This window comes from Schistocerca piceifrons, chromosome 8 (assembly GCF_021461385.2).
Source record: "Schistocerca piceifrons isolate TAMUIC-IGC-003096 chromosome 8, iqSchPice1.1, whole genome shotgun sequence".
Taxonomy (NCBI): domain Eukaryota; kingdom Metazoa; phylum Arthropoda; class Insecta; order Orthoptera; family Acrididae; genus Schistocerca; species Schistocerca piceifrons.
In genome coordinates this window covers 349,668,570-349,694,755 of record NC_060145.1, presented here as the reverse complement: position 1 = coordinate 349,694,755, position 26,186 = coordinate 349,668,570, and the positions used below count along the sequence as shown (strand labels likewise).

General features: G+C 39.6%; 1 protein-coding gene across 1 annotated transcript in view; it reads right to left on the bottom strand.

The window, feature by feature from the left end:
• LOC124712344 (hemicentin-2-like) overlaps nucleotides 1–26,186 on the bottom strand; it is a 479,653-nt gene that overhangs the window by 289,903 nt on the left and 163,564 nt on the right. Inside the window, exon 3 of the mRNA XM_047242640.1 lies at nucleotides 15,860–15,970. Within this exon, the coding sequence (XP_047098596.1) occupies nucleotides 15,860–15,970 (111 nt within the window). The remainder of the gene's footprint in view (nucleotides 1–15,859; nucleotides 15,971–26,186) is intronic.

The window sequence follows — 26,186 nt, the reverse complement described above, 5'->3', positions numbered from 1 at the left end:
ATTAATCAAGAGGTGAGGTAGCACTAATTCTGTCCCTCTGTTTTTTGATGAGAGACAGAGCCGGATTCCAAGCAGCATTTAAACAAAATCCACCATCTCTGTTTATAAGGTTGCTTGATAGTATATTTCAACAGCATCCTTAATGACACTATCCCAATAGCTGGACGTGCAAGCCAGAATCTCCGTGTTGTTGTATTCCATAGGATGACCGGTGCCAAGGCAATGTTCTGCAATAGCGGATTTGCTTGGCTGTTGTAAGCGTGTGTGACGCTTATGTTCAGTACACCGGTCTTCCACAGACCTGATAGTCTAACCAATATATGACATGCCACAACTGCAAGGAATACGATAGACACCAGCCTTACGCAAACCGAGTTCATCTTTTACGGACACCAACAGGGCCTTAATGTTAGAAGGTGATCGAAAAACACATTTCACATCATATTTCCGCAAAATACGGCCAATCCTTTTGGAAATGCTTCCTGCGCGAGGCAAAAAGGCCGTAGACTTAGGTGCCACTTCGTTGCTATCGTCACTTACCAGTTGCACAGAAGGCTGATAGCGCAACGCACGTTTGATGCCTCTCACTATAACCATTCTGACGAAAGGTGACTTCGAGATGTGATAGCTCAGCCACCAAACTTTCAGGGTCTGAGATAACGTGGGCCCTGTGAACTAATGTACGAAGTACTCCTTCACGCTGAGCTGGATGGTGAGAACTATCAGCGCGCAGATACAAGTCAGTGTGAGTAGGCTTCCTATAAACAATGTCCCAACGTACCATTAGTCTTTCTCCTGACCAATACATCAAGGAAGGGAAGGCATCCATTCTTTTCCACCTCCATAGTGAACTGAATATTCGGGTGGATTGAATTCAGGTGTTCCAAAAACCGGTTTAAATTTTCACTACCATGAGGCCTAACAACAAAAGTATTGTCTATATATATCTGAAAAAACACGCAGGTTTCAAGGTCGCTGACTGCAATGCACGTTCCTCAAAGTCCTCCATAAACAAATTGGCCACAATAGGTGACAACGGGCTTCTCATTGCAACTCCATCAGTCTGTTCGTAGTACTGACCATTGAATAAAAAGTAAGTGGAAGTCAGCACATGTCGAAACAAATTTGCTAACTCGACACCAAACTTAACCTCAATTAGCTGCAACGAATCAGAGAGAGGAACGCGAGTGAAAAGAGAAACCACATCAAAACTGACTAAAATATCAGAGTCAATCAAACGCAATCCATGCAATCGACGTAAGAAATCTGCAGAGTTCGTAATGTGGTGATTGCGCTCGTATTTCTTATACCCTGTCCGCTGACAATGGATTAACATAACAGACATACTTTTGGTGGACCAATTTGTATTTTATTGAAATTTTCTGTAACAAACTGATGGCGACTAGGCTGATAATGTAGTTCCTTCAGATTTTTATTACTTTCATCGTTATTATTATTGTCATCATTATTATTATTATTATCGCTTGGCCTGAAGCTCTTGGTTGCAAATTGCTAACGTTGCCTTGACTCGCTTTTGTAATTTATTTTAGACGCTGCCGTACTTGTGCAATTATACTGCATGTTTAAAATTTTGAAAATTGTACATAATTCTTTTATGAGTTAATTTTTTTGGTTAAGGGTCATCGACACTTTCGTCTTAATCGATATCCTCTGCTGTTTAGAGCTTGTTTAGTTTCAGACGTAACGCATTTAATCTGCCCAGGATCTTTCCAGGCCCTCTCCAGCTGCCTACTGTTTCACTTACCTACTCAGCATTATCTCATTTATATAAAAAATTAATAATGTGCCGACATGAGTAAGTGCCGATTTTTTGAAGTACTCACAAAGTAGTATCGCAGAACCATTTAAGTACTCCTCATTTGAGTAGGTAACGATAATTTGATGGTGTCGGAACACCCATAGTTACTCCTTGCTCCCAATTTTTTGCTAGCGTCTAGTGCCGGACGTACCCTTTGCGTAAAAACAAGAGATATTTTTCCCAGGACCAAGACGTATACTGTTAACAATGCTCTTGGCACTTTTCAACTGCCCAGAGAAGACACTTCATGAGGAAAAGCATACCATAAAACGAACAAAAATCAGTAGGCCGGGTGTACAACAAGCCCTGCAGCGTGTATTGTTTAGGAGCGTTACACTGATAACTAATAATTGGTCAGTTACCCAAAAACATGCTTACACGAGCAGTGGAGCGAATAGTTGAATTAAATTTTCGGACCGTTAGATTAATGGAAAGTCGTTCAGGTGTCATAAACGCTACTGGAGTGGAAGATATCATACAGCACAGCTTTTAAAAAACATTAATGTAAAACGCAACTCGATGAGTTCAAAGAGAGAATTTTCGGATACGCGTAGATGCCGGCAGCCAGCAGTGGCGCCCAGTTCGTGCATTATAAACTCCGAATTTTAATCACGCTCTGTGAATTCACTTTTGCGTAAAGCGTACCGATGTATGAGCAACCACCACTGCACGTGAAAAAGACCAAATCATAGCGGTAATTACAACTAACGTGTCTCTAAATTCTGTATATCAAAGTCGGATCAGACATATTAATGAAGAAAGACTCGTGTGCCCAAACTAAGCTGCTTAATTTATTTTGGTTCTAAATGACGACACCTGCCCAGATATTTTAATGCCGGCTTCTATCTACTTCGTTTACCTGAAAGAAATATTGTAATACTTAAACTTGATGCGAGTCTGTAGTAATTTGCTTCTTCTTTGTTATTTCATCATCCCTCGTCCCACCCTGGAGGCGTTGAGTTGTCAGCAGTAAAGGATCCGTTGCTCAACCACAGAGAGGTAAAAAATACCTAATACAGGTCAAAAGAAACATTAGGAGGAATCAAATTACACCAGGATGACAATGTTAAATATCGGTTATTTTCTCGGATTTTTCTTAACAGACAATAATCTACTTATTATGTTTACGCAAATGAAAGTCCTGTTGATCACGATGATGCGGTCCAGTTTTAGGTGTGTGGTAGTTGCTTGTAGGGACGTCTAATCGATGACCGTAAACAAGGACTATAACATAATAGATCGTAGAATGTAGGTATTTACCACCAATGTTACTCTAAAGTTGGATAGACGGCCATGACTAAAACAGCTTAAGAGAATTGATGAATTACTTAGAATTTTGGGCCTAGTAGATTCGGGCGACAAAAAAGTAAACATACTCATGGATCAAGGGACACTGGTTTCTAAACAGAGACGCAAATCGCCACACATTTTAATTGTAGGGATGCTAGTCGAGATGTAGTCGATATAAACCAGTACACAGATACGGAGAAAAGCTCAGTTGATAGAAACCAAGTTGAGAATTCATTTCTAGATCTGGGAGCCATTATCTTTATTTCCATGCTCAGCGTCTAATTCGATCGAAGTCCCAGTAAATGACGCATGAGGCTATATACTGGAGTGAAGTATGAACAACAAATGGTATTACAGTTACACCTATCGTGAGAAAATGAGCCAACTGGATGGTGGTGTTATCTGATCGGCTACTGTGGTAGAAGATGGATGGATTACCCTCTGAACAGGGCGCCAGAACTCATATATTAATGCTAAAGTATAATATGTATTATTGCTAAAGTATGATTCTTATTTTGTTTACGACAGTAGAGGAAAATCTCCTAATACTAAACTATTACCAGGTAGTCAAAACTTCATTTTATCATTAATTTTTGGAGAATATTTGAGTAACGAGACAGAGAAGAAACCACTTCGTGTGTCGCCGGACTCGCACCGAATGACCGCCTAGTGATGAGCTGGGCGCTACAGAATTCAGTTTGCAAGTCACACACGAAACAACGCAGTCGTTTGTGGAGGTCATGAACACTAAGTAGGAATGAATTTCGTTGTGCATCGAAAATCACGACTCTGAGGACAATGCAAAATACAACTGAGGTGAGGAAATATAATCTGATCAGCGGAACTGTTACATAACGTTATTAGAGTACAAGGATGATAAGGATCTTAGATTACTGTAGGTGTATGCTTTGCGCACATGTTTGTGATCAGTTTTCTGTTACTCCTGATTTAATGTGCAGCATAAAAAAAGATGACATCACAGAAAAATTCAGAACCTACCATTTCATTAAAAGTGAACCTTGACCAGTTTATTAATACTGCCATTGCAGCCACACAGCTAGGGGCAGCCCACTCACGATTTACAGGCTATTTCTGTGCCGGGACAAAAACATTACTAGGAGGCGGCGTCTTGGGGAAGACTTTTAGAATATCTTTGTTTTACTTTGACGCCGTAAGGCACAACTACTGATACAGTTATGTACCATCTGTGGTAATACGAACGCACTCGCTCTGATAAACTGACTTACGTCACGTGCAGTCGCCATGTGTTTTTAAATACACACGTTCAAGGAGGACCACTGTGACATCTAGATTTGCAGAAAAGACCGGTAATGTTATGGTGAATCATACACTGCGAATTATCAGTAACGTAGTTCCTGTACTGATTTCTTGTACAGATTCTTTGTTATGATACTGTACTTGCTTCATTAGTGATATCAGTTTTGTGGGCTTCAGGCCGTGGTCCAAGACACGTTTCGTATCCTACTGCGGTACAAATCCATATCGGCTATTAAGGCGAAGCTATTTAGTTTTCAAACATAAACCTGTCCTCCTATCAAAAACTGCCGAACTGTTTATATGTAGCCAATCAGCGATTGACTCATGATCCCATCCGTCCATCCTCAAAGATAGTGGAGTCACATCGGTGCATATTAACGGAGCTAGCACGGCTGAAAAGCTGTAACTATTTGCTTTACACTCATGACCCAAAACACTATGACCACCTGGTTATCAGCTTGTTTGGCGTCTTCGGAACGAAATACATCACTGATTCTGCGTATCAGGGATCCAACAGTTGATTGATAGGTGTGTGGAGGTATGTGGCATTAGATGTCTTCGCACAGTTTCCATAAGTCGCGTAAATAAGGGGCGTACGCGGTGATGGCGCCCGATAGCCACCCATGTGGGTTCCATATGATTTACATCAGGCGAATTTAGCTGCCGAGGCATCAACGTGATTTGACTATAATGCTCCTCAAACCACAGTACCGTGATTCTGGCTCCGAGACACGGACAATTACACTGCTGAAAGACGACATCATCGTCGGGGAACATAACAAACAGGGAGGGGTGCAGGTGGTTCACGCAGTCAGTGTGTCTTCTGTTACTACCACAGATCCCATACAGGCACAAGAGAATGTCTCTCATTAATACTTCTCCCACCACCTTGTGTCTGCGCCGCGATGCACGTTTCGAGCCGCCGTTCACATAGCTGACGACGTTTGTGGCGACGATCATTGAGATAGTGTAGCTAAAAATGATTCATCCGATGAGCCGACGCGTTTCCACTGATCAGCGAACGAATGTCGATGGTCTCATGCTCACTGCAACTGTAATTGATGATGTCGTTGGGTCAACATGTGAACACGTAAGGGCAACCCCGGATCTACGATATTTCCGAACAGAGGCAAAAACCAAGGAAGGAACAGTAGGCCGTTAATGTAATTTTGTAGCAATCCAAGTAAAGTGATTCAAAAAAATAATACAGGTTGCTTGAACGTTTTTGATTTCTATGATTTTTTATATGTTAATGTAGAGTAAATAAATAGTTCAAATGAGGTTTTAAAATTTTATATTCCTGAGCTGTTTCAGAGAGGCGACCACTTTCGTTGATCTGTACAGGCATATTTGAGACTATACAGATATTTGCGATAAATATCTTCAGACAGGGTAATGCTACAGGAATGAAATGCACACCATTTTTTCCAGAAGATTCTCTTCTATAATTCAGATCCGGAAACAAGAGCCTAAAACTAATCCTAGTGAGAAAAAATGGCTATCAAACTTTTAAATCACAATTCGATAAAATACTGTTTTCAAGGCTTAAAATTTCAATGAAGGAATAAAATACGACAGCCAATTTTCTTAACACTATTAGATTTGGTATGCAATATAACATTGACGGAGTACCAAGGCTAAAAAAAATCTTTTTCAATAAAAAAATTAAGAACATAACTTTAAAAAAAAAATTGGGGGCTTAATAACTTCGTTGGAGCTTAGTAAAATAATATGATCTTTCACAGATCTTGCATCTATGTGTTAGTAGACTACAGCAAAAATCACGTTGCTATTTGATTATGAATCAAGTTATATATTTTTTTGTATTTTGCTACTTTTCTAGCTTATACAGAAATTAGCTATCATTCATATTTCACCCATTTCATTTCTTCTCATTATATGGTTTCGATTTTTATATGAATAGCTTTAATTCATATATAGAAAAAGAATGACTTAAATATTAAAACTGAAATATCTTATAAATTACTACATGACTGAAAAAGGATTTCAAATCTCCCCAGGCTTAGTGCTCTTCAGGAAAGGACCATTTTGCTGACTGTGGGAATGCCCTCATCCCAGTCATTAACACAGTAAGTCTTGAAGTCTCTTACAAGGAAGATGTATGCAGCTGAAACATGATATTCTGTGGTCTGATTATCTTCATAATCAAATTGTGGAACAAACATTATTATTTTGCAACCTATTCTTAAAGTGGATTAACAGTGTTCTGTTGGAGATTTTGTTAATGAAGTGTGCCATATATCTTGATATGATTTGATTTCTAAATAACATTTCAATGGGTTTGATGATAGCTTACAACAACTTTTTAGGCTAAGAGTGTGGAATGAAGTCTCTTCGATCTGTGAGTACCATGAAAAAATATGTACTTAACTCTATTATTATTATTGTTGTTATTATTCACGTATGGGCCCAACAGGACCACGCGAGGTACAATCAATCAATGTCGCTTTTGATGGTTGGCCTTCCTTTGCATACAAATTTCTTTCATCCTTTCAAAATGAAGTCTTTTTCTTTTATCAGACCGCGGTGTTCCAGTCAGTTTTCTAATTTCCCTCTGACCAACTTTCCAGTCAAATATCTTTTGTCTGATGTTTTCCTATCTGAAACGTACACCTTAGTTATTCCAGCTACTTTAAGATCCTCCTTACTCTCATCGATCCATTTAATTCGCTCAGTTTTGGCCTTGCTCCTGTTAACATAGAATTCTACTTTTTTTGTCAATCTAGTGGGTGTCATCCTTTCAATGTGTCCACAAAATTTAAGTCTTTCTTCTGCCATATTTCCAAATATGTCTGTGTATTCTTCTATTTCCTTATTACTTCTCACCCTATAAGTTTCTCCATCAGTAATATTTTGGCCTAATATTTAACTAATAATCTTTGTCTCTTATTTTAAAAAATTCTTCAGTATGCCTTTTTCTGTTTAAAATTAAAGTTTCTGCTACATAAATAAATTACTTTTGAGTATAGAGCTATAATGCCCAAGTTTATAGAATTTAGAAAGTTATTTTTCACTAAAAATATTTTGTGGTAATGTGCATGCAGTTACCATTTTCTGACAGTGAACTTCGCTTGTAGCTTTTTCCAGATCACTTTCTTGTATGAGTTCCTCCAAGTATTTAAACTGAAAAACCCTTTATTTTTCCATATTTCGAGTTCAAAAACTTAGGTACCTTTTTGGCATGTCATGTATTCTGTTTTTCAAATGGTATTTGTAGTCCTACTTTTTCCGCAACTTCTTTAAGAATTTCAATTTGTTTTTGAGCTGTGGTAATATCCCTAGTTAAAATGGGCGGATGATCTGGGAAGGCGAGGCAGTCTAATGTCTACCTAACTTGATTGATTAATCTACATTGCGACTCGAATTTTACACTCGCCATTCTGTAATTGCCTTTTCCAAAACACAGTTAAACAGTCCATCTCCCTGTCTAACACCATTCTTTGTATCAAATGGTTCAGGAACTTTTCGCATGAATTTATCGTTAGATCTAGTGTCGGTTAAGGCTTCCTTAATCAGTGTTACAGTTTTATTATCTACGACTTCTTCCTTTAAAATTTTCACGGTCTACTGAGTCGCAGACATTTTCAAAATCCACAAATGTTCATACAATACTGTTACTAGAAATCCTCTGGTGCCTAAGGATTAGTTTTAAATTAGGAATTTGTTCCGAACAGGGCCTGTTTGGTCTAAAGCCTGCTTGGACTTCACCAATTTTAGATTCTAACTTTTCTTGGGCTCGATCAAGTAAACATTGCGACAAAATTTGGTATGTGAGTGAGAGAAGGGAAACACCTCGGCAATTATTATCATCCGTTATATTCCCTTCTTTATGCAACGGATGAATTAGGGCAATTTTCCAGTCTGCAGGTACTTTCTCAGTTTGCCAGATATGTCCTCTTAGTTAAATAATCTCCTATACAGAGTTAGGGCCAGTGGGTTTTAGTAGTTCTGTAATTCTAGCGTCTTCTCCGGACGCTTTATTGTTTTTAAGTATCTCAATTTGTTTACAGAATGAAATTTTCACTTTGCAGCGGAGTGTGCAGTGATATGAAACTTCCAGGCATATTAAAACTGTGTGCCGGACCGAGACTCGAACTCGGGACCTTTGCCTTATGCAGGACAGTGCTCTACCAATTGAGCTACACAAGCACGACTCACGCCTCGTCCCCACAGCTTTAATTCCACCAGTACGTTGTCTCCTACCTTCCAAACTTCGGAGAAGCTCTCCTGCATACCTTCCAGAACTAGCACTCCTTTCAGAAAGGATATTGCGGAGACATGGCTTAGCCACAGCCTAGGGGATGTTTCCAGAATGAAAGTTTCACTCTGCAGCGGAGTGTGCGCTGACATGAAACGTCCTGGCAGACCTTTGCCTTACGCGTGCCAGTGCTCTACCAACTGAGCTACCCAAGAACGACTCACGCCCCGTCCTCACAGCTTTAATTACGCCAGTACCTTGTCTCCTACCTTCCAAACTTCGCAGAAGCTCTCCTGCATACCTTGCAGAACTAGCACTCCTGGAAGAAAGAAGTTTGGAAGGTAGGAGACAAGCCACTGGCGGAATTAAAGCTGTGAGGACGGAGCGTGAGTTGTGCTTGGGTACCTCAGTTGGTAGAGCACTGGCACGCGTAAGGCAAAGTTCCCGAGTTCGAGTCTCGGTATGGCACACAGTTTTAATCTGCCAGCGCACACTCCGCTGCAGAGTGAAAATTTCATTCTTGAAACATCCCTTAGGCTGTGGCTAAGCCATGTCTCCCCAATATCCTTTCTTCCAGGAGTGCTAGTTCAGCAAGGTTCGCAGGACAGCTTCTGCGAAGTTTGGAAGGTAGGAGACTAGTTACTGGCGGAATTAAAGCTGTGAGGATGGGGCGTGAGTCGTGCGTGGGTAGCTCAGTTGGAGCCGGCACGGTAGCTCAGCGTGCTCGGTCAGAGGGTTAGCTGCCCTCTGCAATAAAAAAAACTGAGTGAACGGATCAACAAAGAACCTGAACGGGTGTCATCGGACGTCCGCCCCGAACAAATACAACGAACAATATAGAACAAATGGAAATCTAAAAAAAAAAAGAAAAGAAAAAGAAAAAGTTGGTGAGCACATTGGCCTGCGTAAGGCAAAGGTCCTGAGTTCGAATCTCGGTCCTTCACTCAATTTTAATCTGTCAAGGAGTTTCTTAATTTGTTTGGTAGTATAGATTTCGTCAGGTTCATTGGAATTAGGGTTCGTGTTACTAGTTGGCTGTGCCTGCAATTTATTCGATAGCTATGGACAGTTTCATAGTTTTTCAAAATAATTAGCAAGTGTCTTTTTCTTAGTTGTTAACAGCCAAACTGCCATTTTCATTTTTGAAGGAAAGACTTTGAGGTTGGTAACTGTTTAGTTTTGCTTTAAATACTTTGAAAATGTTTCTTGTATTGTCCTCTGGACGTCTTTCTCTATATCAAAAATTTTGGGCATTTTCGTAATTTCCTTTAGTCTATTGGATTAATTTAGATATTTCTTTTCTTACAGTTACAAAAGTGTTACACTTATTTTCAGTTTTGTTACTATTCCAGTTTTTGAATGCATCATGTCTAGACTTAATTGCAGTTTCACAAGGACGTTTTTGTTTCTTTCGAAGCGTAATTAAATTTTGTGCTGTTCTGATGAATATTTCAGTTAGGCTTTGCCAATTGTTGTATTGTTTTTCTCACGTTTGCTTGTTAGAGTAGGGTTTGCTTTAGCAGCGTCAAATTTTGGGATAACATTTTTTTGTTTTAAAAAGTTTTTGAGATTGAAGTTTTACTTTTATTCGCGTTAAATAATGGTCAGAATTAATATTAGCACCTTTCCTAAACTGGACATTTAAAATTTCTGCCTATTTAGGATATGACATTGGTACATGGTCGATTTGAAAATCCCCAACAAATGTATTGGGAGCCCACCAAATTATTTGTTTAGAGGGGTTAATTTTAAAATGTGTTGAAATGATTTTAAGGTAAAAACTTTTGCAAGTTTCAACAAGTCTTTGGCCATTTTGGTTTGTCCATTTACGCGCAGGATATCCATCCAACATTTTTTCTTACATTTTTTTCTCTTTACGCAATGGAGCATTAAAATCGCCCATTAAAATTGTAACATAGTTTGAGGGGGTTTTCGAGATGATGCCTTCTAACATTTCCCAAGCTTCATTAACTTCTTCAGGTTTTTCACGCTTATCCTCATTGACAGGCATATAGGCAGTAATTAAAGTATATGCTTTAATTTGCGCATTTAAGAGAAATTGCCATTAGTCAATTTTTTTAATTTAAAATTGCCGAAATCCGTATTGTTACTGTCCGTCATTTATGTGTCTTGATGTGCCTAAATCTGAATCTTCTGTTCTTCTAACGTATTTCCCAATTTGTAACGCTTACTTGTTTGCAAAAGTGGTTGTATGTTTAGTGTTGCAAAAATGTATTTGTTTTGGTTTTTAAGTTGGCCAGAGCACTCGAATTTCCTCTGCTGAATCACATTGCATTTTAATCTGGCCGCCCCAAAATCCGAAAGGCCCGTCATACCAGTAATACTGGTGGTGTACTGACCACATGCGATAATATTGTGATTATTAAAATGCTACATGATGATTGCGCTAGGAATCAAGTGGGGTTGAGCAGACACATTGAATAAACTGAGAGTGATAAGACTGGGAGGGCTAGTTCTAGAATACTGGTATAAATTTCGGCTGCATCACTGGTGAACAGACGCTGATACTTTGCCGCTTGCTGCAAGACAGACGCAAAGTGGATTAGCTTTTGTTTTACCTTGGTCCGAGACTGCTTATTCTGTATTCACAGTTATCCACCATATCTGATGGAACATCAATATCCGCCACCTGTGACCCGTCCAATACCCGAGGCAAAGTCGGCTTCTTAGACTTTTATTTACGTAGTCTTGAAACATAGAATGTACTTTAGTATAATCATCTTTTTGGGAAATACTGCCTAGACCCATTGAGAATAAACAAGAAACGAACCGCTACAGATCTGAGATTAAAAAAATTGAGCATTTGTGTTCGTTGAAAATCAGTCATTGCAACGAGAAATTAATTCCTGGGTAACCTCTTTGCCAGATTTGTTCTGTGAAATTATGTGTAGTAACTGGCAGTGACTGTCAGGATGATGGCTATATTCCTAAAGACGAAGTTGTACAACACATTAATTCTGTTTGCTTTATTTCTGGGATGTACCCTGCTTCTAAAATTAGAAAATGGACTTCAAGAAAGAGGCAAAGACACTGAGTATATATTTCATAAAACTAGTGATAAATTAAGGGAAAATTTACAAACATATTTTGACACTGGTAGTAACAGCACTACTGTACAACAAAGCAGGCGATTAAGACACAGAGTGTTTTGATTTAATCAAGAAAGCAAAAGAAAAATGTTCAATGCCATCTAAACAAGAAAAAGTGTAAACATAAAGCTTGCTCCCTGATTCATGGGCAGAAGAAAAATTTGTTACAGAATTTAAAGTGTCCGAATATTTGATAGGATTTACTCGAAATTTAATGAAAGGAAAAAGTGTTTTACTCACATCAAGGAGTAAAAAAGGGGCAGGTGTTAGTGAAGAGACTGTAAAGAAGGATAAAGAGTTCTTTGCAAGCGCTGAAAACCGTACGATCTGAGTAGATAGAAAACCCATTATACCAGTTGGTTATAGCTGTAAACAAAAGCGCTTAGTGCTGTACAATTTAAATGAACTATACTTGGCTTTTAAAACATCTTATCTAAAATGTCAAATATGTAGACCCATGTTTTGTGAACTGTCCCCTAGATGGAGCATTTTGGCTGCATCGTCAGGTACAAACTCAGCATGTGTCTGTGTTCATCATCAGAAAATCAAACTGATGATCGTCTAATTCAATGTTAACTATAAATAATTACTTGGTTCGATGGTGTATGCCATTAATAGACATGGTTGTGTCATGGTCTTACGTAAAATTCGCCCTGGAAAAGGACTCCTGCTTGAAGTGTTGAACGATTCAGCTGAGGAACTTCCAGGCAGTGTACAGTATAAGCAATGGGTCCCTACAGACAGGACTGAAATGGTCACAGTTATAAAAAACCAAGAAGAATATTTTGAATCATTTGTTGACAAGCTATAAATCTAAAAAGTCATTACTTCGTTTGAAAAATTCAAGGACAGTTCTTTAGAGAAAAGAAAGTAAAACTTGTTGAAACTGAATGACTAATCTTGGCTGACTTCGCAGAAAATTTTACAGACATTTTGCAAGATGCATTTCAAGGATGGCATTGGACCAATGACCAGGCAACTCCTCATACATTTGTAATATATTTAAAAAGGAGGTTGGGAAATTCACAAGTCGCTTAATCTCTATGTTAAGTGACTATTTAAAGCACAACACAAGCTATACATGCCTTTCAGTCAGGAGTGATAAATTATACCAAAGAAAACTTGTCTACAGTTGAGAAAGTAATTTAAATTTCCGATAGAAATGGTAGCCAGTATAAGAATAGGAAACATTTTACTAATATTTGTAATGACAATGAGTATTTTCAATTGGCGAAAGTTCACTTCTTTGATTCTCGTCACAGAAAGAATGCCTTTGATGGAGTGGGCTGCACAACCAAGCGTGAAGTCAGTAAGACCAGTTTAGGGAGAACTAAATCAGATCATCAGGTCAGATTCTGAATACTGATCAAATGTACACATATTGAAAAGAAAATATCAAAGGTATTACATATTTTCTGTCAGAAAAGAAATTCTTACTTACATTGAGAAACTTAAAACTTGAGAACTGGCGCACAAGAAATTTCCAGAAATGTCACGCTGTTGGTGAAAATACAGTAAAATGCTACAAACTTCTAAAACTGAAACTACGAGGATCATTGCACAAGGAAAATTGTTCTCCGAACCTTAGAAGTTAATGACACAGTTGCATGTGTTTATGGACAGTGGTAATAAGCACAGACGGAACAAATAACCCTGGAACATAACAATGTTGCTGTACGCTTTTACCATCCACCACGACCCCGCATGTCTTTTGAGAAGTCAACTTGTGACAGAGTTTCGATTCCGAACCGAAGATATTTTACAAAAAATAACGGTTCTTGAAATTACCACAGCAACAGGAAGATCACATTCTATCTCGGAAAAATTCTCAGAGAAAGTGATGGTGCTCGCAAATGATCATTTAAATTTATAAAATAGAAGGTATACAGCATACGGTTTTGAAATTGAAAATTACGATGTATTGTTACAAACAACCTACCTTAGTCAGAGGTATGCCTATAATTGCTATACCTTAACTACAGTGACAAAATATTAAGCACTCAAGGTTGTTTTACTTTAAAATTCCCATTATTAATGCAACATTCAAAAAATTATAACGTGCTTCAGCATAAAATACCAACACTGAAATTTTTGCTGTAGTTTACTACCACATAGATGCAAGCTATATAAAAAATCTGACTTTTGTTGCTTGGCCACACCAAAACATATTAATCCCTAAAGTTTAAAAAATCCTGTTTTTAATTTTTTTTTAAATGGAGATTTATTTTGGACTTGGAAAGATAACGGAAAATGTGACTGGCTGACCACTTACAAAAATGTGATTGATACAGTCGCCCTGTTAACACGTTAAGCCTATGTCCCTAAAATTCTACATGGTTTGAAAGGGGCCTCGTTATGTGTCTCCAATTGACCATCTGGTCGAACTGTGCAATACACAGATTTGTGTGAGCATTCACATTTCACAGTGACCCGGTGTTGGACTGCATGGGAATATGAGACCTGATGTACTCGTCAACATTACAGCCCGCCACGTCTAACAATGACAAAGTGGCATAACCAAGCACATTGTAATCCCTAACTTCTGCGCCTAGTTTTCTGAGAACGGATAATGGACTCACTGCAGTATTTTGTGCAGCTCGCACCGCTGGTCGGATATTAGCAGCAGCTGGACTAAACAATTACCGTCCCATGCGTAGGCTGCGTTTAACACGATACCACAAGTGTCTGCGTCTGGAGTGCATGAACTGTTGATGAGTGGTGCCACACTTTCAGCGACGAATCGCTGTTATGCACAACACTTTATGTCATTGAGTATGATGGCGAACTGGGAAGACGCCGGTACTTGTATTCTTTTGTTGTTCCAGACGTCATAGAGTGGGGACCCACTGAGTCTGACTTCTGCTCAAGGCTGGTAGTGGTTGCGGGGACTGTCACAGCCCAACAGTATGTCACGGACATCCTGGGTCCTCACGCTTTACTTCTCACGCCACGGTACTGCGGTGTCATTTTTCAACAGGACAATGCTCGCTCGCACTTTGCGCATGTCTCTATTAACTTTCTGCATGATAACGAGGACTCTGGTGGCCAGTAATTCCCCAATATTGATCGTCATCTACGTTCCAGTTCCATTATCAGGATGGCAAGAACCAGCAATAACAGCCGCGCGGAGTGGCCGCGCGGTTTGAGGTGCCATGACACGGATTGCGTGACCCCTCCCGCTGGAGGGTCGATTCCTCCCTCGGGCATGGGTGTGAGTGTTGTTCTTAGCATAAGTTTAAGTAGTGTGTAAGTCTAGGGACCAATGACCTCAGCAGTTTGGTCCCTTAGGAATTCACACACTTTTGAACATTTGAGCAAAAACAGTTGTGGAGCAGCTTGACTCAAGAGGGAATACAATGGCTTTACTATACCCTCCGCAAGCTAATCAAGGCCAAATGAACTGTACTGTGTGTTACTGGTAAATAAGTTCATACTGTCAATTTATTTTAAATCTGACTCGACTTTATAAACACTCTCAAGATGTAAAATTTCTTTCATTCCTTATGGGTGCTTCATATTTTCCCTCAGACAGCGTATTTATCATTTTGTGCTATTAGCCACTTCTGTAAGTAATTAGTAGGTGATCTTGATGTTTTTTCAAGCACGAACTAAAGCCAACAGTGTAGAATATGCTGTTGCTGTTGTAATACACGGTCGGTGAAACTCTGCAGTTGTTGGAAGCAGTCGGATGACGTCATTATCAGTTCGACACTTTAGACTACCTTATATATTGTACGTTTGAGAATGAAGAACCTACGTATTTCTACGATCTGAGCAATCTCCGTTCCAGACATGACGCTAGGCACGAAACTTTGCTTACCTAAAGACAATAACACAGGTATCACCTATTACGTACACTGGGGCCGAGAAAGTCTGCATTTTATGGTAAATTAATTCCTGGTAGGCTCACATTGCGTAGCTTCAGTGACACAAGTAGAATGACATCGATATGGACTTAATCCAGTCTTTAAATTTTAGTAAATTAAGAGAACGTCATCTTCAACGGGTTCAGTCTTACCATGATGCCTCAGCACTTACGGACATGCAAAGGCACAATTTACTATTACTGGTAGTCCTGAAAACGCATCGGCGCAGGTGCCACTCTGACGAACTCAGCATGCACTTATGAGCAGAGCCACGTACCTCCCTGGACCCTGCACGTGAGTATCAGAGGGTCCCCCTCGAGCAACGGTCCCAGGGTCGACCCCAGGCTGCGCCCCCAGCGGTCGAGAAGCTGCGGTCTCTCCGGAAGCACTGCAACACACAAGACACAGGGCGGCGTTAGCACTGGCCGTAACGTCACGGTCCGCTACTGACAAGGGAAACTCCTCCCCCACCCCGCCCCCAGATTTAGTGGTAAGATAGCCCACTGGACTGCCCGTCAAGTACTGAACGTAGAAGGTCTACTGATCTGTGAAGAAAGAACCAAAATCGAAACAGTAACCGGTCCAAGATCAAGATCTGCAATATAGACCGAACTGGAGTAGCATTTGTTGAGGCTATCCATTATTCCACAGTAGTGTTGGTAAAAGTCGTCTGTTTTGTGGCTATCGATCAGCATCCACTGTTCAAAGAAGTTGTTTACACTGGAACTGTGTATGGCACTACTGAAACTGTTTGTTTTGTCGTGACGCATCTTCACTTTTCTTCCGTTAAGACATCGGTAATGATAGAGTTGCCGTCTGTTTCTCGGGTGCAATGATAACGTGATGTTCTGAAAATACGTTTCCCTAAAACTTCTTTTAGAACTGATGTTCTGCATAAAAAAATAAAAGAATGTCATCGGACACTCCGCTGTAAAATGAAAATTTCGTTCTGGGAACGTCTCCCAGGCTGTGGCTAAGTCATATCTCCACAATTTCCTTTCTTCCAGGAGGGCTAGTCCCACACATGAAGCCGAGGAGCTCCTGGTAAGTCCGTAAACTGGGAGATTAGGTACTGCGAAATTAAAGGTGTGAGGACGGGTCGAGAGCCGTGCTTGGGCAGGTAAGTCGGTGGAGCACTTGCCCGCGAAAGGCAAAGGTCCCAAGTTAGATTCTTGATCCGACACATAGTTTCACTCTGCAAGAAAACTTCATATAAGCGCACATTCCGCTGCAGAGTGAAAATTTCTTTCTGGGAACGATAATCCTGTTGCCACAGCAATCGTAAGTAACGATGTTGCTGGAACAACATGGGAACACCTGGGAATTCTCTTCCGAGCAGCAATACTTCAGTCGTAAAATATTGCAAAGCATGGCATTCCCTACAAGAAAGGCGTTGTATTTCACGGGAAGGTTTACTGTCGAAATTATGAGAGGGACCTAACAACAAAAGTCCCAGACATGTCTTCCAATATGATTGGGACCTGAAAATCACAGGAGTTAGAACTCCTGCAAAGTTTATCGACTCGACACTTTCTCTTCCCACACAATATTCACGATTGGAATAAGAAAGGGGAGGAAACTATAGCAGTATCAGATATCCCCTCCATACCCCCCCCCCCCCCCTCGCCACACACAGAAGGGCGACCTTCGTAGCATAGTTGTAGATGTAGATACTGTAAGTAGGCTGTTTAGGTTTTTTTATTGGTAACGCCACCTCTGTATGAAAATCACTGGCTGTGCTGTGGGCAGTCTGTGTCTGCTTTGCATTGTTGTAATACTCGCCATTGTAGTGTTAGGCAGCTGGCTGTGAACAGCGCGTAGCGTTGCGCAGTTGGAGGTGAGCCGCCAGCAGTGGTGGATGTGGGGAGAGAGATGGCGGAGTTTTGTAATTTGTCATGAACTGCTACATATATTATGACTATTAAGGTAAATACATTGTTTGTTCTCTATTAATATCTTTCATTTGCTAACTATTCCTATCAGTAGTTAGTGCCTTCCGTAGTTTGAATCTTTTATTTAGCTGGCAGTAGTGGCGCTCGCTGTATTGCAGTAGTTCGAGTAATGAAGATTTCTGTGAGGTAAGTGATTTCTGAAAGGTATAGTTTAATGTTAGTCAGGGCCATTCTTTTGTAGGGATTTTTGAAAGTCAGATTGCGTTGCGCTAAAAAAAACATTGTGTGTCAGGTTAAGCACAGTCTTGTACAATTTTTCAAAGGGGACGTTTCATATGTCGACCCTTAGCCGAGGATACCTCACTGGAATCTTCTGATTTTTTCTTGTAGTTTGTGTAATTAGTGTAGCTATTGTTTATTGCTAGCGCGTAATTGTAGAGAAAATCTCCTTTGTAGTTGCAGTCTTTCATTGTTGTACAGTAAAACAGTTGTGGCATGCATGTAGATTTGCACCAAGTATTTCGCAGCTGCAATTAACTAGATATTATTTTCAGTGCTATGTTAATGTGTTCTCTTATTTTTGATCTTCAAATTGTATTTTTCTGTGTTGTCGTGTGAAATACTGTGACAATAATGGCGTGTGAAAAACGTAATACTAGGCTCCAAAGTAAACTGAGAAATGACAGTGAAAATGAAAGCAGTGTGTTAGCGCCACCGAGTAATGAATTAACTGATGTTCAAAGTAGTAATTTGGTAATTGTGCATAGGGAAATGGAGCGGGCTGCAAACAATGGTGTAGACAGTGAAACAGGTAGTGAACAGGGAAGCATTATCGATCGATCGGTCGGCAACAGCTCGCCTCAGGAATCCGAAATGACAGGACACAATTTCGCAAATACTGTAGATTCAGGTTTTGGGTCATCACCGTTTTCTCAAATAAGTCAAGACACATTTTCTGCTTGTCAAAATGTGAATGTTGCCGGTGCAAATGCACTGCCGAAAAGCGTGGAGAAACAGATTCCAGACACTAATACATTATTATTGCAATTAATGCAACAAATGGAACAAAATCAGAGACAAATGGGACAAAATCTTAAAAAGTTAGACGCAGTGGAACAAAATCTTAAAAAGTTAGACACAATGGAACAACATCAGAGACAAACACAGCAACAGTTAGACACAATGGAACAAAATCAGAGACAAACACAGCAAAAGTTTCAAAAGTTAGACACAATGGAACAAAATCAGAGACAAACACAGCAAAAGCTTCAAAAGTTAGACACAGTGGAACAAAATCTTAAAAAGTTAGACTCATTGGAACAAACACTCGAACAAACACGTGAAGATTTAACTACTGAGTTACATAACATTGAATCGAAATGTCAAAAAGTCTGTAATGACGTAAAAACACAAATTTGTGAGCATTTTCAACCTATTTTTTCGCGGCATGAAAACGCATTACAGAATCACGAAGCAGCCATAAAAGAACTGCAAACCATTGTTCATGAAAATCATGAGACCTTGTGGGCTAAAATTGACTCAGTTGCATCTACCGATTCGGTTACGCAACTTGCAAAAACTCAGGAAAACTTAAAGGACACAGTAGATTCGATTTCAACACAAATGGACACTCTGAAACTTGGTTCAGAAAAACACACTGAGGAAATGTGTTCACTATCGGAGAAAGTAGCCGAACTTTCGGATCAGGTCACTAACTTATCTACAAAGGTAGATGATGATCTGAATGACACAAGACCTGTAGCCTTCACTGACACAGAAGAGTATGAACAAATTAGAAAATTCAAACAGAATCAAAATCAAACCAATACACAGTACAAAAGAGAAATCCGGGAAGTACAAGATCAGCTGACACAGGTAATACAAGAATTACGTATTTCAGAGGATACTCGCGCCCCAATACGGGAAGAGGGACACAGAAATACGGAACAGCCACAAAATAATAACACAGGGCATTTCGGAAGTTATGAAAGAAATTGGCAATGTGCACCGAATTTTGAGATGGAATGGCCGACACGACCTAACAATGACCGATATGCGACTCGCCGACATGATGATTTTGACTATAAGCTGTTCATTACTACACGTAAATTCAAAACATTTAAGAATTCTGGCAACGACATTCATCCACAAGCATGGCTCCATCAATTCTCTCATTGTTTTCCTCCCAACTGGTCATCAGAGCACAGATTAGAATTTATGTGTGGCTACTTGGAGAATGAACCAGCTGTAAGAATGCGATCGGTCATTCACGATTGTCACAGTGAAGGAGAATTTTATCATGCCTTCCTCTCAGCATATTGGTCTCAAGCTACACAAGACCGAGTAAAACATAGCATCATAATGATGAATCATTTCGAACAATCTGAATTTTCCAGTCTTGTGAAATATTTTGAAGACATGTTACACAAGAATCAGTATCTTTCAAACCCATACAGCCCCTCAGAACTCATCCGCATTTGCTTAATCAAATTACCTGAACATTTATGACATATTATTTTGGCAGGACGTTGCAAAGACGACATTGAAGCTTTTCAGGGACTGTTACAAGAACTGGAAATTGACACTGACAGTCGCCGGATGCGAAAACAGGAAAATAATCACTACAGGTCACATCCGTCACAATTCCGTGACGACAGAAGCAATGACTGGACACGACAAGCCTATTCTAACAACACATATCGTGACCAAAACAGACACCACCCATATGACAACCACTGGCAGAGTAATAATAGTTACAGAGAAAGATCGCATTTCCAAAGTAGTGAATATGGCAGAGATTACCTTAGAAACAGACAATATGGGAACCAAAACAATTATTATCAAGGGAGGCAGAATAACTTCAGACGCAACGGTCCGCTGTGCAGTGACAATTCAGGAAGAAATTCTCCACCACATGACCGACAAGAAAGAAATTATGAAATCTACCGACATGACGACAGACGAGATAATCATAACGACAGACCTGAATTTCATCAGAACTGGCGGGATTCAAACAGAGCAGGGCACTTTCGACAACGTGAATTTGTAGAAGCTAGGTCTCCTAATCCCAATAACGACGCGCACCAACAAAGGGACAGACAATGACTCGCACTGCAGGCAGCCGCTTGCGCCGGCTGGCTTAGAGAAAAATAACATAGACGCTAACCTTGAGAAAAATTTTAGCACTCCTCACCGACATATACCGCATGATAATACCGTTCAAGTTGAAACTCTGAGTACTAGGAAGAGTAAAGGTTTACACCACATTTCACATGTAAAACCGTTTATTGAAAGATAATCTGCTTTTTAACTTTGTCTTTGCCATAAAACTTTTCACTTCACATTTCTAGTATGCTTTGTCAGACTTAAGAAACTGTTAACATGCAACAATGTTTGAAGTTAAATATCCAGTCTAGAACCTAGGGAACATTTTTAAACAGAAATTACGAATGCATTGTTATAGTGAACAGACGACACAGTGTTGTATTTGTACATTCTTGCTTGTTAGTTGCACGATTACGTAACGACTATCAGGCTTACATACTTAGGACACATACTGGTACTGCTAATGAGATTTTAATGCAACATTTTGGTTTACTTGAAAATACATTCTGGGTTTAATGTACTTTCTGTGAGATACCAGACGACACAGTGGTTAGTTTAAGTGACAACTACACGGTTTTATCACGACGCTACTAATGAGTGACAGTTTACAATGTTGCTTTTGCGGTGTATCTGTTTTATATCTGCACAGTTTTTCTGAATTCTTCTTGAAATCAAAACATGTTTTATTAGTAACTTTTGTGGTATAGCTACAAGGAGACAGCCTTTTCCATAGCACAACAATACGTTACAGCACAGTACTTTCATCATCACAACAATAAGCGTAATAACTAAGATATCTGTACGCAAAGCATTTCACTTTTGTTTATCATGAGGTAAGTACATTGGCTTCTGCAGAACTTAGCTTTCGGAGGAAAATAACTACGACACTTCCACAGAGATTATCTTACAACAAGATGGACATTTAGCGCTACAGGACACGCATTTCAGTGATTAATTTTGTACTTAAATCATTTATTTTTAAAGATATTTGAAGTACAATTATACAGAGGTTTTCCATGATACATTTCATTCCATTGCTGTAATCTGTAACACCTGAGGGTATAATTACATTAATCCTCAGGGGGGTACACGCTTACTTTGTGTACCATGTGTGTGGCAACCACAAGGAACCCTAGCTAATATGGTATTTGCTTATACAACTTTACACATCGGTACCAAATTTCTCCAACACATAATTACACAGCTATCTGATCATTTAACTGAGACAGACAAACGTTTTTACTACATCAGTGACAGATGTTTACGTAATTACACAGTTGGATAACTTCACACTTACGAAATTGTATTTTGTCTGTACTTTGAGAAATGCTCACATTTTTCGGAACCATTGTGATACTATGAGAGCTTTGAATGATGTATTTGGTATGAGATCATGATTTTTAAAGTATGTTTGAGGCAGATGACACTATTGAAATGAGCAGAGAATATTTTTTATGGTTTGAAATTATTGCAGAAAGCTACGACCTTTTGTTGCATTGCTTGGTAATTTAGATTTACTGTAGCTTGCTTTGCAATTTTACATTTTTTTGGTCATTGCTGTTTGTGTTACTTATATTGTGCTGCTGCATTGCCTCGTCCCTTGGTTTAGCATCTGAGCTCAGTAGATTTAAGTTAGCTTAAGAGGGGGTAGACTATATAAGAAACTGACTATGGAGAATAGGTAAAGAATGCATTGAGAAGCTATAAGAAACAGATTTGGCAAAAATGAGTATTGTGCACTAAGAAATAATTACTTTGAAAGAAATACGAAAAAAAGTACAGAAAACAGGTTTAGGTAGGATTTTCTTGGAAATAAATGTTGAGGTAAGAAATGTGTGAACATATAAATACAGAAAGCAAGCTTAGATAGAATTTTTTTGGTGGAAACAAAGGATGAAATAAGAGGAAAGATATATGAAGTTTTGGGTTGGACTGCAGTACCAAATGTTACACTGAAAACGAACCCTGTCCTTTCCTATTGGTGTTATCCCACTATGTGTTTGTGTACCCTTGTGTATTTGTTTTCTTCCTGTCTCTGTGTAGTTTCATAGAATTTTTTCTTCTTTTAATACTAAGCTACATTCACTATGGTGAGGAATACTGTTATCCTCGAATATAATTGGCATTAATAATATGTTAATTACTTTGTAAAGATGTTAGACATTATTAATTCTGTTCTCTTTAATGCTCATGTGTGAAGTTGATGTTTCAAAAGTTATTGTGATCTTTTATGTATGTACTCATGTCATAATTCCTGGAACACTGACGTATATGTTGTTTCGATTCTTTTGTAAAGCCTGTACTACAAATGTTCTCTGTATTGTTATGTTCTTTAATGATGTATTTTGTACCTTTGTTATTGTATTTTTATGTTATCAAATTGTAATTGTTACCAGTTCTTCAAATTAAGTATCATTTCACTGCACACGTTTCTGTTGGCCATAATATATGCACAGTATGTGAGAAGTTGGGACTGTTAGTGTTTGCACGTGTGTTAATAATTCAGCAAGGGACTGGATAACAGCATTGCTGGTTCTAAGGACAATTCCAAACACTTTGTGAGTGCACAAGTGGTGGTTATGGACTTGCTATATTATCTGCAAGACTCTTCGATGGTGAATGTGCACCTGCACAATCGCAACAGATGGCTGCTGGCCATCTCTACAAGGACTACAGTGGGTCTGCACCTCTGGTGGCCCACCAATACCATTATCTCTACAAGGACTACAGTGGGTCTGCATCTATGATGACCCACCAACGCCATTATTTCTACAAGGACTACAGTGGGTCTGCATCTTTGATGACCCACCAATACCATTATTTCTACAAGGACTGCAGTGGGTCTGCACCTCTGGTGGCCCACCAATACCACAATCTCTACCAAGACTCCAGTGGGTCTGCTCTGTGATGACCTACCTACCAATATTCTTCCAAACTACGACTGACTCTGCTGTGGGTTTGCTCTGTTGTGGCCCATTACCTGTCAGCATGTCAAGAGTCAGCACTGTCTTTCCGTTGGAAGGACAACACTACTTCTTCAAGACTGCATGGAAATCCACTACTTCTGTGTGCAATTTCTTTTACTAATGAGACTTTGTGAAAAAAAACCTGTAATTACTATTATGAAGAATGATCAGGACTATCTTTATGGACTGTGAGAAAATTTTAGCTTTTGACCAACATTGTATCAATAAGCGTGTGCATTTGATTTCTTTGTTATTGTAATTATGAAAAATTTTTTTCAAATCTGTATTGGCCACTACCCAATCCAATTTGTAAAATTTTTTGTGGGGAGCATGGGGGCTATGTAAGTAGGTTGTTTAGGTTTTTTTATTGGTAACGCCACCTCTGTATGAAAATCACTGGCTGTGCTGTGGGCAGTCTGTGTCTGCTTTGCATTGTTGTAATACTCGCCATTGTAGTGTTAGGCAGCTGGCTGTGAACAGCGCGTAGCGTTGCGCAGTTGGAGGTGAGCCGCCAGCAGTGGTGGATGTGGGGAGAGAGATGGCGGAGTTTTGTAATTTGTCATGAACTGCTACATGTATTATGACTATTAAGGTAAATACATTGTTTGTTCTCTATTAATATCTTTCATTTGCTAACTATCCCTGTCAGTAGTTAGTGCCTTCCGTAGTTTGAATCTTTTATTTAGCTGGCAGTAGTGGCGCTCGCTGTATTGCAGTAGTTCGAGTAATGAAGATTTTTGTGAGGTAAGTGATTTCTGAAAGGTATAGTTTAATGTTAGTCAGGGCCATTCTTTTGTAGGGATTTTTGAAAGTCAGATTGCGTTGCGCTAAAAAAACATTGTGTGTCAGTTTAAGCACAGTCTTGTATAAATTGTTCTAAGGGGACGTTTCATAATACAGATGTTGCAGAACGTGCAATTCCGACGATGCTGGGTTACACCATCAGTAGGCTGAAGGGAAAGCATGATGATATTGAATAAATATTTGTATGTAGGCCCGCTGAGAACCTCGTGGGGCTCTCTAATTTAACTAAAGAAAAGACTTGATACCTTAGTTAAATTCCTTTGTAGGATGTTAAACAGTAATTTTGGCAAAAGAAGTTGAGTTTTGCTACGTAGCTTGCCACATTTGTATAAAATTACGCGAACAGCAAACAATGCACACGTTGAGAACTCATGTCGGAAGTAACGACCGATATTCAGTTTCTCATATATTCTATCACATTAGTGCACAGTGTTAGAAACAGATCTGTATTGGCGATCAGAATGTTTCCGCTCGGAGGCGGGTATGCTTATAAGGCAAAATCGGCGTGAGTGTGGAGGCGATCACTCCAGCGACGCACGAGGTTGAAGATACCCGTTTTATAAGACACCCTATCCTGCTCGTGGAAAAGTCTGTAACTTACTGTTGCACGTCCTAAACCGATTGGAAACGTCGACTCTGTAAGGCCTGTTGTAAGGGACCGAAGTCATGATCAGTACCATACGGCGGGTGTTAGCTTGTATCCCACTTGTGTTGGCGTAACTTCTGCATTACCACATTTGTGAGATGGAGATATACATATAAACTGGCGACCAGCGCATAACTTGGCGCATGATTCCACAACGGTGATTTTCGACGTGGTGCCCTATTCTTCAATCTCCGAAGGCTGTCTACCGGTATGTTTCCTTATACAGCCAAGAAAAGGAATAGCAGCACGAAGGTATTGATTCGACTCAATAGGTAATAAATTCACCATAGTTCACATTTTCGCGTGTATTTCATGCACGTCGTAAAGACACGAATGCCTTTCCTACATGTCGTTGCTTATATACTCGCATCGGTATCGCGCTACGTTGCATATACGCTGCGGCAAAGCGCTCAAACGGAAATTTTTTATACCTTCCCTTGTACAGGGTAGCACGAAGCGGTCTGAAAAGCTTGTAAAGATGTTCAGGGTAGTTCGTGCTGAGACGTAATAAAGAAGAAAAAATTCGATGCTTTGCGCCGTTTCGGACTTAATTAACATTGATGTTAATCAGTCAAGCCGCATTCAAGTTGGCAACCAGATTCAGTTAATGTCAGTTGTACTCACAACGTAGATTACAGGGCATGGGATTGCTCCAGTTCGATCCTTACTCTCGTCCCACGTCCGATTTTTCTATCCGTCTCATGTTCGGTCTTGGGAAACCAAACGACAAGAAGACTGGGCGACATCGTCTCTGGTGGGCCGCTTGAATTTTCGCACTCACCGGCCTGATCGGCCATCTTCAAACACCATTAACCCGGAAACGGTGCAACATATCTATTTCTTTTAATAACTGCTTTTCAACACAATTTACCCTGCAATATCCTTACAAGCCTTTCAGGCTGTTTATGACCACCCTGTATATACGAAGGCGTACTGAAAAGTAATGCCTCTGCATTTTTATGTGAAAACTCTAAAAGGATTTAAAGTAAAACAAACGTTATTAACATTCTCTAAATTTATTCATCATTTCTACGTATTTATTGCTCAACGTAGTCACCTCGGCAATGTTCTCCCAACGAGAGATCAGTTTATTGATTGCAACTGTAGAATGTTTGATTGTGTTGACGGAACTACAACCACACCTGTACTCGCACTGCTTCATCACTATGAAAGTGAAGTTCTCGAAGGTGT